Here is a 13,732-nt window from a genome sequence, read left to right as displayed (position 1 = left end):
CGTAAGTGATGACATAAGGGTAAATACGGAGATATTATATAAAATATTGGAGAAAATAGTGGATAAATATATACCGAAGAAGAAAAGTAAACATCATTCATGCATACCAAGAGACAGAAGGATCTTGTTCCAGAAAATCAGAAAGTGGAAAAAAGGTCTTGCAAAAGAAAAAAATGCATGGAAAGTTATAGAACTAAAAAGTAAGATAGAAAATGCAGAACAAAAGATTATACAATCAAAAGAAAATGAAAAACGGGACTTGGAAGAAAAAACCCTATTAAATATCAAGCAAAACCCCCAAACTATTATACTCATATGCGAAGAAGATGAATAAAAGAAGAATAGAAATAGGCCCTCTGAGAATTGAAGGAGATTAACGAATGAAAAAAAGGAAATTTGCAACATACTGGCAGAACGATATAAGAGAGAATTCACCCCTAGAATAGATAATGAGATAATTGATATAGAAGTAAGGGACGAAAATAGTGAATATTTAGCTGACATAGAAATTAATGAAGCTGATATTGTGCAGGCAATTAATGAAATTAAAAATGGAGCTGCTGCAGGGCCGGATGGAGTCCCTGCTATTTTGTTAAAGAAAGTAGTTCATTCTATCGCAAAGCCACTTGCAATATTATTAAGACAAAGTGTAGATACAGGCAAGATTTATGATGAGCACAAATTAGCATATATCACCACTACTTTCAAAACTTGGATCAAGACTAGAGGCAAGTAATTATAGGCTGTGAGTCTAACATCACATATTATGAAAGTGTATGAAAGGGTAATGAAGAAAAATATTATGAAACATTTAATAAAAAATAATTTGTTTAATATAGGACAACACGGTTTTCGTACCCGGAAAAAGTACACAAACCCAACTGTTAGTCCACCGTGAGAACATATTCAAAAATATGAAAAGCGGAAATGAAATAGATGTGGTTTATCTAGACTTTGCAAAAGCTTTTGACAAAGTAGACCATAATATATTAGCAAAGAAAATTAGAAAACACAATTATAGTAGATAAAGTAGGAAGATGGTTAAAAGAATTTTTGCACAACAGAAACAGATAGTTATTGCAAACGATGAGAAATCGGATGAAACCAAGGTAATATCCGGTGTGCCACAAGGTACGGTGTTAGCTGCAATACTGTTTGTTATTATGATTGAATGTTAAGGATTCGGTAGTGAGTAGTTTCGCTGATGACACAAGAATAAGTAGAGAAATTACTTGTGATGAAGATAGGAACGCTCTACAAAGAGACCTTAACAAAGTATATGATTGGGCAGAGGAAAATAGGATGGTGGTATTTAACTCTGATAAATTTGAATCAATAAATTATGGAGACAGAGAAGGAAAGCTATATGCATATAGGGGACCTAATAATGAGACATCACAAATAAGGAAGCAGTTAAAGACCTTGGTGTGATGATGAATAGGAACATGTTATGCAATGATCAAATAGCAATTCTTTTGGCAAAATGTAAAGCAAAAATGGGAATGTTGTTACGGCACTTCAAAACAAGAAAAGCTGAACACATGATTATGCTTTATAAAACATATGTTCGTAGTCCACTTGAATATTGCAATATGATATGGTACCCACACTATCAAAAGGATATTGCACAAATAGAGAGTGTACAAAGGTCCTTTACAGCTAGAATAGAAGAAGTTAAGGACCTAGACTACTGGGAAAGACTACAATCCTTAAAATTATATAGTCTAGAAAGGAGAAGAGAACGCTACATGATAATTCAGGCATGGAAACAGATAGAAGGAATAACAGAAAATATCATGGAACTAAAAATATCAGAAAGAGCAAGCAGAGGTAGATTAATAGTGCCCAAAACTATACCAGGAAAAATAAGGAAAGCACACAGGACATTAATCCACTACGCACCAGCATCGATAATGCAGCGTCTATTCAATGCGTTGCCAGCTCATCTGAGGAATATATCAGGAGTGAGCGTAGATGTGTTTAAGAATAAGCTCGACAAATATCTAAACTGCATCCCAGACCATCCAAGATTGGAAGATGCAAAATATACCGGAAGATGTACTAGCAACTCTCTGGTAGACATTAGAGGTGCCTCGGGACCTGGGGCAACCCGAACGAACTGTAAGGTCTGTAAGGTAAGGTCTGTACATCCAAAACAGAGTATTTGAATGTGTAGATATATCTATTAGCATCAAGATGCCTTGCTCACGTACCATCGCGCGCTCTCTCTCTCTCTCTCTCTTTCTCTCTCTCTCTCTCTCTCTCTCTCTCTCTCTCTCTCTGTACATCCAGATAGAAAAGAGGTTCAACGGTTTCCGTCATTTCCTAATAAATCCATGACTTTTTGTTTACAATGGAATTGAAATAACTATTTCATACTTCTGCAAAGAACCTTTCCTTATTTACAATTGCTGGTGACGGCGAATTCGTTCTTGTGTCATGGCGATGACGTTCTCCTCAAAGGTAAAACCAATTTTGATGTTACTGCAGATCATATCATTTTCAGCTTAGATTTTAGATTTTAGATTTTAAGGTCATAAAAGATCTGGTGTTCATGATCACCAGTTAGCTTCCACAAATAACTCGCTTTATAACACACTTATTATATATATATATATATATATATATATATATATATATATATATATATATATATATATATATATATTATATATATATACTATTAGCTTTAAAATCCTGAAAAAAATATATCGCAATTTTTTAAATATTCTCTTTTGATAAGCATGTGATCGTCATTCCATGACAATAATATGTAGTTATTTCTGTGTTGAAAATAGTTCATACGCATGATTATGAGCATCACTATACAAATATATACTCTAAATCTTGTATTCATATATCCTGGACATGTTATGGTAAACTGTACATGTATGCATGTACAGTAAATGAGGCGAACAAGAGAAGCTGGAGTTTACAACAGCATGGAAAGGAGAGAGAGAGAAAGAGAGAGAGAGAGGTTAATATTAGTATTTGATGACAGATCGTCATCAATATGGAGTTATACAGACATTGCGTATCATTTTCATTATGGAGGTATATTTTGGATTCCTTAAGAAGGCAATACATACAACACGAGTGTTATAAAAGGCAAAACATGTGTTGTATTTGCGACCTTGAGTTTTGCTTGATTTTATGCTGGTAAGAATTGTGTACTTGTAAGGAAAGTGGAGGCATTTAAATACATACATACATACATACATACATACATACATACATACATACAGAGAGGAAAATATAAATATAGAGTCACTGCCACATTCATACTTTAACTGCTGGATGATCCCCTGGTCATAAAACTTACAATATATGTGAAGATGTTTATATATACATCGTAAATAATAACTGTACATGCATAGAAATAAAACTTCATATACATTCTATATGCGTCCTTAGATGAATATTCACCACTCATGTGGACACGCATTAGTACAAACAGACACATGCCCACAGGGCTATAAGTAGCCGCAGTGTAGTTAACGTTACCTTATAATGTTACTTTCGCTAATTTGGTCAATTTTTTTTATAGTAATCAGCAACAGTTTATATATATATATATATATATATATATATATATATATATATATATATATATACATATGTATATGTATGTATAACTGAATCACGAAAATATGGAACATGATGAATACATAAATAAAGACAAATGCCACGAAGGAAAGAGACACAATGGAGTACTGCTGGCTAGGCCTTTCAACTACATGTCCTTTATACTTCGCAAGAACTGGAAATCGAAAGGCCTAGCTTGTCTTCCTTTCCTTCGTGGTATTTGTCTTTATGTATATGTATATATATACACATATATGCAGCTAATTTATATATCAGCCTATATTATATTATTCCCTTACTAACATCAACAAACAAAGCCCTTAGAAAAGATAATATTACGATTCTTTTTTCCTTTTTTTTTGAAGTCGTAGGATTTTATGGTCATTCGCTAATGTACGGCGTGGTGCAAACAGTGCCCTCTGGCGCATGCGTAAAACTCGCATATGGAATTCATACAACGTTGGCGCTGGAGGGCCTTACTTAAGAAGCGTTCCTTAAGGCTTTTGGTAATGGGGAAACACAGGACCTCTCACCACGAAATTCGCAACAGAGTGAGAAGTCATTCGGTTGATAAAAGTGGAGAACCAGAAAGTCCACAGTAGAATGCTCGGTCATTCTTAAAGTAAAATGAGCTAAATTAAGGGTTTAAAAAAAAAAAAGGAAAAATGTAGAATGCATACGCAGTCATCTTTTTGAAAGAAAAAAAATTAAGGAGAAACAGAAATTCTAAAAGTCATAGTCATGATTTTCATAAAAAAAAAAAAAAAAAAAAAAAAATACGGAGAAACAGAAATCCTAAAATTCATAGTCATGATTTTAATTTAAAAAAAAATACGGAGAAACAGAAATTCTAAAAGTCAGTCATGATTTAGAAAAAAAAAAATACGGGAAACAGAAATTCAAAAAGTCATAGTCATGATTTTGACGGAAAAAAAAAAATACGGAGAAACAGAAACGCTAAAAGAATGCTCGGTCATCCTTGTGATAAACGAAAAAAAAGTTTTCAAAAAGTAGAATGCTTAATCATTCTTTTGACAAAATTGGGGGAAATACGAGTCAAAAATTAGAATGCTTGGTAATTCTATTGATAGAATTAGAGAAATAGAAAGTCTAAAACTAGAATGCTCGGTCGTTCTTTTGATAAAATTAGAGAAATAGAAAGCCTAAAATTAGAATGCTCGGTCGTTCTTTTGATAAAATTAGAGAAATAGAAAGTCTCAAACTAGAATGCTCTGTCATTATATAAAAGTATGGAAATATAAAGTACAATGCTCCGTCATAAATATATATTGTTACGAAGTGCCAAGTATCTGGTTACCATTCATCAATTGTTACCTTACAAAAGCCAGACACCTGAATCCTCATCACAGGTATTAAACGACTGAATACTCTAAAGGCAACAGTGATCCCTTAACAACTTACCAGTATTGCAGAAAATCAGACTGAGTTCATCAAAACAGGTGTGATGTAATCTTGTAAGTAATTGAATTAATCAAAGGGCATCACTCCATCAACAACTTTAAAAGTCTAAGTATTTCCCTGATTTCAGCAGTCTAAGTACTTCTCTGGTTCTAAGTCACTTCAAGTAAATTGAAGGAAAACAGATTAATCACCACTCTATGTTTCTACCTAACATAAATATAATTATAATTAAAAGAAAATATACTGGTATAAAAATAAAAACACTTAAAAAAATTTTGAATACAAAAATCTATTATTAAACTCAAAGTTTATAAGTGAAATTCACAATATCAGGGCAAATTACTGTTACTTGAAAACAAAGTAAAGTTTAATTAATTCCTGAATTAAATTAAGTAAAATCAAATCAAAATTAATTTATCACAAAATTCAAGAAAATTAATTCAATTGAAATTCAAAAGTGTTAGGCAATAAGTGAAAATTTGAAATTAATTCACAAGTGCTAAACAATAATAAAACTTGAAAAGAATTCTAAGTAAATGCAAATTAATTCACAAGTGTTAAATTTAATTGAATGTGCAATGATTAAGCAATGAAAATAACTAAGTCAATTAAATTGTGAATGTAAATAAAATTACAGAAAAATGTGGACAGTATAAAAATAAAAAGGCGCACTTCAACAAGAAAATGAAAAAAAAATGCACAAAATGAAACAAACACAAAAAACAAAAATTTGCAATGTGTAAAAGTGTAAATCTTTTCACTCAAAACATTGTAACCATCAGTTTTTACCAAACCGTCGTAACCATCTGTTATTAGTTATTAGTTAACCACTGTTCCTATCCGTTATTAGTTGCAACTAATAAAAGTATAACACACTTTACCTTTTTGGTATACCAACTTCTTTCTTTGCTGCAGTCTTGTTTTACACTTTCACATAAAACCAGGCACCGTTACAACAACAATGTTTGTTCAGATTCCACAAAAACACTATTTAACACTAAATAAACTCTAAGAAATATCAAATATGAAATTCTCAAGTTACAAGTGACCAATTTACGTTATGTTAATATAATCTCAAAGATGTCGAGAGAGAGAGAGAGAGAGAGAGAGAGAGAGAGAGAGAGATCTGAACACCTCGAGTATCTGAGATCTAATGAAACTCTCTTCCTTGCGGAAACTGGACAGGGGATGACACAAAAACGTTTTTGGCAATAATGCTTCCAGAAGCTTCGAAATCTTACGCAATTTTACACACAAAATGTGTAATCTGCACATGGCACTCGGCAAAGACACACGCGTACAAGATCAGTCTGTTAAAAAAAAAAAAAAAAAAAAAAAAAAGACACGTATTCTACTCGATTGACCAAAGCAGAAGGCCCTTATCTTTTTACATTATGTTAAGTGAAATCTGAACACACATTAAAACATCCTATCTCTAAGCTAGCTAGAATCTGAAAAAATTCTACATAACATTTCAAAGAGGGGAAATAGGCATTTTGAAAGTAGCAACATATAATATATATATATATATATATATATATATATATATATATATATATATATATATATATATATATATATATATATATATATATATATATATATATATATTGTGTGTGTGTGTGTGTGTGTGTATGTACATGCACACACTTGAAGTGCATTGGTTTAGGTGGTATTGCAAGATTTCATCGAATTTATTTACACACTGTGTGTCACAGAGCTAAGTGGGTCCAATGAATAACTGAATAAATGAAAGACAAATATAAATTTTGTTATACATTTTTATTACTAAATATCAAAGTGCAACATCTTACATAAGAGGAAAGTCTAGGTATCTTGCATAAAATCGACTGTGGGTCACATGATAACCATGGAAAGAAAATACGCTTTGTATATTTGAATGCATGTTATGTGTATATTTGAATGTTGGGCATATGGCATGTTTTTTTGTATCGTTTGGATTTCTGATACAAAGAATTATTATCCTGCTTAATGTAAATCTGCTACAGAGTACAGAGATCTATTTATTTCCTTGTCTTGCAAGTTAACCATTTTTCTCCTGATGATAATCATAAAAATTAAAGGATAAAAATCTGCTACAGAAATCTATTCATTTTCTTGTATGTAAAGTAACCATTTCTCTCCTGATGATAATTATAAGAATAAAAATACAAAAAAAATAAAAAGATTCTATGACTAAGATAATGTGCATTAAGTGTATGGTATACTGAAGGCTTCAGTGGACATAGTCCGCGATGTGGCTCAAGAAGTAATTAATAGATGAAATTTCAAAGTGTAGTAAAACGAGTTGTTGTTGCTTGATGAATTTGCACACGTCTCAGCACGGGCTACTGCTCTAATGAGAAGCTGGTAGATGCAGGATATAGCTGAAGATGCTCTGAGCAAGAAGATAGTCCCGCAGGTTATGAACAAACGCAGAACTTGAGTTCTTGCGGTCAGTTGCTGTTGGGAGACCTCATAAAAACAATGAATGCATTTTTAATTGTGTTATTTATTCGCTGTCTGCTTACAGTTGCTTTCCTTTTAAGAACACTTTCATAACTGACTGACACTAGCTGAAACCACAGAGTTGATGTTTGTGTGAGAGAGTGGCTTGTTTTTTTTTTTTTTTTTTTTTTTTTTCACCTTCAATGTCCATACACTGGGGATGCCTGTAGCGTTGGTGAGGTGCCCAAGACAATTCCTGGGGCCTTGATAGTTTCTTCTGGTTCTCGACAACTTTAAAAACTCCTTCAAGTTTCTATGGAGATGGATCCTTTTCTAGAAAGTGAAAAAATACAAATAAATGTTATTATTAATTTAAGCCAGTTGATATCTTTAAAGTTAATTCAAAGACAGTTAATTAATATAATTGATATTAGGCACTTAACGTCTACAAAAGTGATGAAAATGGTTAATAATAACTGATAGCATTACTTGAGATATGCATTCTTACAATAGAGTTATTGCCAGATTTGAGAAAAACCCATAGATGAGGTCGCATAAAATCAAATAATAAACATCAAGAGCAATAGAGATAAAAACCAGCTGCCATTATCAACAAACATCAAAAGTAAAAAAGACAAAATAATCAGTTGCCAGTATTATTCTATTTCCAAAGACCAATATAATGAAATAAAGGAAAACTTTATTTTAAAACTTCATTCTGAAAAGAATGAACATGGAGGAATGACGGGAAAATCTTGAAGAAAACGAAATGGGTTTGAGGGGATAACTCACCTATGCAGGGACTTAGAAAACGACAGGCGCTACTCCCCTGACGTCAAACGTCCCTGGGACGGACGAAGGAGACCCAAGGGTGAAGGGTATTCCTGGGGTAGGGTATTCATACCCACCGTGAGTAGACGAAGGCACTGTTGAAGAAGGTACTGGGGGGATCAAGGTTAAAGGATTCACAGGCACCGGGTATTCATACCCATTAGAGTGAACTGTTGAGGAAGGTAACGAAGGGACGGTGCCCAGATGATTGACAGGGGATGGGTATTCATACCCAGTGGAGGAGGGAATTGTTGTAGAATGTACTGGCGGCAGAGAGCTCAGGTGATTGACAGGTGTTGGGTACTCATACCCAACAGTAGGACGGACCGTTGAAGAAGAAGGAGGGATGAAGGTCAGGGGATTAACAGGTGTCGGGTATTCATACCCATGGGCAGAGGGCACTGTTGAGGAAATTACTGAAGGGACTGAGCTCAGGTGATTAATTGTAGTAGGGGCAAGTGTTGAAGACGATACTAGAGGGGCATCGGGGAAAGGAACCAAAGGAGTTGGGTATTGGTACCCTGCTGTGGGTAAGTGGTTTGGACGGGCGGTGACTATTGCCATCAGGCAGCTGATTATTGTTACCTGCAACAAAATGAAAAAATGAATAAATAGAAAAAAAGAAGCTAAATACTTAAATAATTGATGATAGTGAAGCAGCTTTAGTGACTTTTACACACACACACACACACACACATATATATGTCTCAGTAATTGGGCGGCTACTTGGAAATCTTAGCTTGATGATAAATAACAGTGCCAAGACCAGGAAGAACATTCTTTAATAAACGAGCTTTCGAGGTTTAATTCGAGTGTCGTTTACTTGTTTACCCTTTCGCAGTGTGGTCTGCGATACGTGGGATCCAGTTCCCGCTGGCTTAGACACCGAATTTTGGAACACAGAGGTTTTTCTTTCTGTTAGAACTAGGTTTCCTCTTTCTAAACCACCTTTTTCTGCCATAAGGGAACACAGTTTAGCACAGGACCATCCTTTCACTAACCTGGATTTTAGAGTACTGTCTTTTTGCTCAAATAGACTGGACTTTTTAATTTCAGAGTCGCTGTTTATCACGAAAATGAAACCAGAATTAAACAACAACTCGTCCGGTATTCAACTAGCTATCATATAGTTTCATAGTAGGTACACAAAGTGGGTCGTTAGCCATTTTATTTTTGAGTGTAGTTTGTTTACCTTTCATATTATTATTATTTTTATTCCTGTTTTTGTATGTTTTGCGTTTTGGTTTAGTTTTTTCGTAATTTTTTTTATTTTTAGTTTGTATGTGATGTTCGTTTTATTTTATGTTTTTACTGAAGCTTTTAATAAGACAATTCATTTTAATGTAATTTTTAGTGATTTCTCATCCTTGTCATTTTTTCAGCCTGAAGATGAGGTTTTAAACATCGAAAGCTCGTTTAATAGAGAATGTTCTTCCTGGTCTTGGCACTGTTATTTATCATCAAGCTCTATATATATATATATATATATATATAATTATATATATATATATATATATATAAATATATTAAATATGTATATATGTATTATATATATACGTACGTATATTAACATTGATAATCAACATTGGTATAATAAAAAAGAGTCCTACAGGAATTTTAATACTGTTCAGTAATCGAACCCATATATATATATATATATATATATATATATATATATATATATATATGATATATATATATATATATATATATATGTGTATATATATATATATATATGTATATATATATGTATGAATATACATATATTTATACATATATATTTCAAACTTCTGCGTATCTTACTAACTCACATAAAATGAGACAAAAGACACTGCAATTCAGTAAGTTTTTAGATCAATGTTGTTTCTAGTTATCAATACCTGCGCAACGTGATTGAGACTTGTATAGAATTGTATCCCTTCAGTAATTTCATTCAATTCTTTTTTGCTCATACATACCCGGGCATAAGATTATCATGCAGTACGTAATGCATATTCGCAAATACAATAGATGTGCTTATGCCAGCGTGTGGTATGTATGTATGTGCATAAAAGTGCACATACGAAGATACATACACATAGTAATAAATTCAGTGTACACATTCACCTGCAATCGGCCAAATTTGTATTAAAAAGGAATATGGGTTAGAAATATATAAAAAAAGTGACTAAAAAACTAGAAAAAAAATAAAAGTCAGAAAATTATGTATGTTTACGAGCACATGTTAACGCATTTAATATATGAACGATATATATTCTTTTCGTGATCTACAAAGTCCTTTTTCAAATATTCCTCTTCCCTCCATCATTTAATTCTCGCTACGTCTCACAATGAAGCCACTACAGCCTGTTTTATCTCCGGGATCTTTGCTCGATTCCGTTCTCGACAAAGGAATATATCCTTCCGCGAAGCAGCTCTCGTTATGCAGCGAACAGCTCCCTTCTTAATAATGGCTCATGAGCCGATACGAATGCATCACCGCTTCGATAGCGGATGGGGTGGCAGCGCACAGCGCCGGGAACTCATAATTATTAGGAGCAGGCGTGCTGCAAGGTGATACGCTGACTCCGTAATTATATAACGTGTTTTAGGCTGCGTAAGAGAGGACAGCGGGGATGGCAGATTTTTAATTTATCTTCGTTTTTTTTTCAGTCTAAGTATGCCTCAGAAGCAAGAGGGAATAACTGCTTTGACGTGGATTCTGATTTTATATTGTTAATTTGAATCTCGAAAATCTTGAAAACAGTATATAAAACACTGTGGAAAAAACGTCACGGTAATCTACAAGTTTTTATAACAGTCAATATCTTTACTACCATTTCAACCTTACATCTATACTCGCTTCAGGATTTTTAACCTGCACATTCTCAGCAAGTATTTCAGGATGAAACTGTAAGCCCTACACCCTTCTTCAATCTGTGTGTGCCTCACAGCAACTGACTAGCCACCTGGAATGAAAAAATCTACTACATCTGTCGACACACGTAGGATTTAAAGTGTGTTTTGATTCACTTGATACTATTATTTTTTTTTAATCACTAAATCTACTTTTTTGTATTGGTCTGTTATATACTGACAGTCACTTAGATATACCCTACCTTCAAATCCATGGTCCTCACGCTGTCTACCAGTTGGTACTCTGGTACGGGCAATATTTATACTTCATCTCAGGGACGCGGTTGAAGCCACGCCCACTCATCTGTTCTTTGGTGAATCTTCATTGATAGATGGGTTTTTTTTATCTTTCATACTTAAGGGAAATAAGTTACAATGATATTTACTGTTTTTTTTACATGGATTTATCATGTTTGGTTTTGCCTTGTTTAAACTTACTGGGAAATAAGTTAAAATATTTTGTTATTTTCTTCACCTTTTACATAGATGCATCATGTTTTTCTTAAACTTTGTTGGAGATAAGTTGCAATGATATTTATTTTTTTCCTTTTTTAAACTTAGTGGGAAATAAGTTACAATGATATTTTTCTGTTTTTTTTATTTTTTCACTTTTTACGTAGATGCATCATGTTTTTTTTAAAACTTTGTTGGAAATAAGTTACAGTGATATTTATTGTTTTCTTTTCTTATTTCACATTTTACATAGATGCATCATGTTCGGTTTTTTCCTTGTTTAAACTTAGTGGGAAATAAGTTACAATGGTATTTACTGTTTTTAATTTTTTTCACTTTTTACACAGATGCATCATGTTTTTCAAAACTTTGTTGGAAATAAGTTACAGTGATAGTTATTGTTTTTTTCATTTTTTTCACGTTTTACATAGATAGTACCTCATTTTTTTTAAGCTTTGTTGGAAATAAGTTACAGTACTATTCGTTGTTTTTCTTTTTCTTTTTTTTTTACTTTTTACATAGCTGCATCATGTTCGCTTTTTTCTTGTTTAAACTTAGTAGGAAATAAGTTACAATAATATTTACCGATTCTTTAATTATTTTTTTACTCTTCACATGAATGTCAACCTGTCCACAAGCTCACTTGAGAGATGTGAATAGTGCATCATGTATGGGGAGGTTCGACGGCCTTATTATGAGCATTGCCGTAGGTGTGAGAAGTGGCCAATGTTGTGGAAGTTCACACACACACACATACACACAAACATATATATATATATATATATATATATATATATATATATATATATATATATATATATATATATATATATATATATATATATTATATATATATATATATATATAGCGAATACAACACGAAAATGATAGTCAGAAATCCAAGCGCTTTCGTCTTTACTAAGACATTGTCAAGGAACGAATTCGTTCCTTGACAATGTCTTAGTAAAGATGAAAGCGCTTGGATTTCTGACTATTATATTCCAATGGTATTCGCTTATTTAATGAAGTCACGTGCATCTACTGTGATTTTTTAAGTATATATATATATATATATATATATATATATATATATATATCATATATATATATCAATGTTCTGTTGCAACAGAATTCCATCTAATAAAAGGAGCCCATAAAAACTCCAAAATATAGAAAGTAAGTACTGCTTTCATAGACTGCTGTCTCTCTCTCTTCAGGTAGGTAATGAATGAGAAAAGTTGCAGAAAAAGCGGTATTTATGCCAAGAGATCCATCCACAGGTAGCCATTTTACTAGGTCACCCCCGCTGATAATTTCTCTTTAATCTTCTTAAGCGTTGGTTGAAGGAAGATTTTATCTATGATATCTGAATCCCACGAGCCCATTGAGATGTTCATTGCCTATGCATATGTGTGTGAACTCATGTTATGTTATCAGAACCATGAAAACAAAAAGGATACAATATATCTACGAGAGAGATTGGCAGAAAAGGATAACACTCGGACACTGAACGCCATCCACGTTCACTGACCAAATATGACTCGTATAATAAGAAATAAATTACCTTTGTTTATTTAATAATAGACGGGTGAGGTTCCTATAATAACTACCTAGTAAGCAGTATATAGGTAGGTTTCTCGGAGATTAAGCATTCATCAGAAAACAGTGGAGGAGTAGTTTCGCTGTAATGAATCGATGAATGATGTATGACGGTCGAATGAATGAATGAATAAGTGTTACTAGAGCGCATGATATCGTCTCGACATCGAATTTCTCAATGGGTATTTTAATGTTATGATCTCATCCTGAGATGTTATTATATCACCCACGTCTGTCTGTTTGTATTCGGTATGTTTATTTATTTATTTATTATCATCTTTTTTCTTCTATCTCAGCCATCCTATTCGTCTAGTTAGTATTTATGGTGTGGGGTTCCGGGTTGCATCCTGCCTCCTTAGGAGCCCATCACTTTTCTCACTATGTGCGAGGTTTCTAGTAGCACGCTCTTCTTCATGAGTCCTGGAGCTACTTCGGCATTTTATTTTTCCAGGTTCCTTTTCAGGGATCTTGGGATTATTATTATTATTATTATTATTAT

At 33.1% G+C, this 13,732-nt stretch overlaps 1 protein-coding gene across 1 annotated transcript; it reads right to left on the bottom strand.

The window, feature by feature from the left end:
• Positions 1-6,770: 6,770 nt before the first annotated feature.
• Positions 6,771-11,417, bottom strand: LOC135223904 (uncharacterized). The gene is made up of 3 exons (XM_064262821.1): positions 11,385-11,417; positions 8,248-8,871; positions 6,771-7,788 (listed from the first exon to the last, which is right to left on the bottom strand). Exons 1-2 carry the CDS (start codon positions 11,394-11,396, stop codon positions 8,260-8,262), a joined length of 624 nt encoding a protein of 207 aa, XP_064118891.1. The 5' UTR covers positions 11,397-11,417; the 3' UTR covers positions 6,771-7,788; positions 8,248-8,259.
• Positions 11,418-13,732: the final 2,315 nt, after the last annotated feature.

The sequence above is a fragment of the Macrobrachium nipponense genome, chromosome 10, assembly GCF_015104395.2.
Source record: "Macrobrachium nipponense isolate FS-2020 chromosome 10, ASM1510439v2, whole genome shotgun sequence".
NCBI classification, from domain to species: Eukaryota; Metazoa; Arthropoda; class Malacostraca; order Decapoda; family Palaemonidae; genus Macrobrachium; species Macrobrachium nipponense.
Note: the sequence above shows the minus strand (reverse complement) of the source record. Positions and strands in the feature narration are given on the sequence as shown.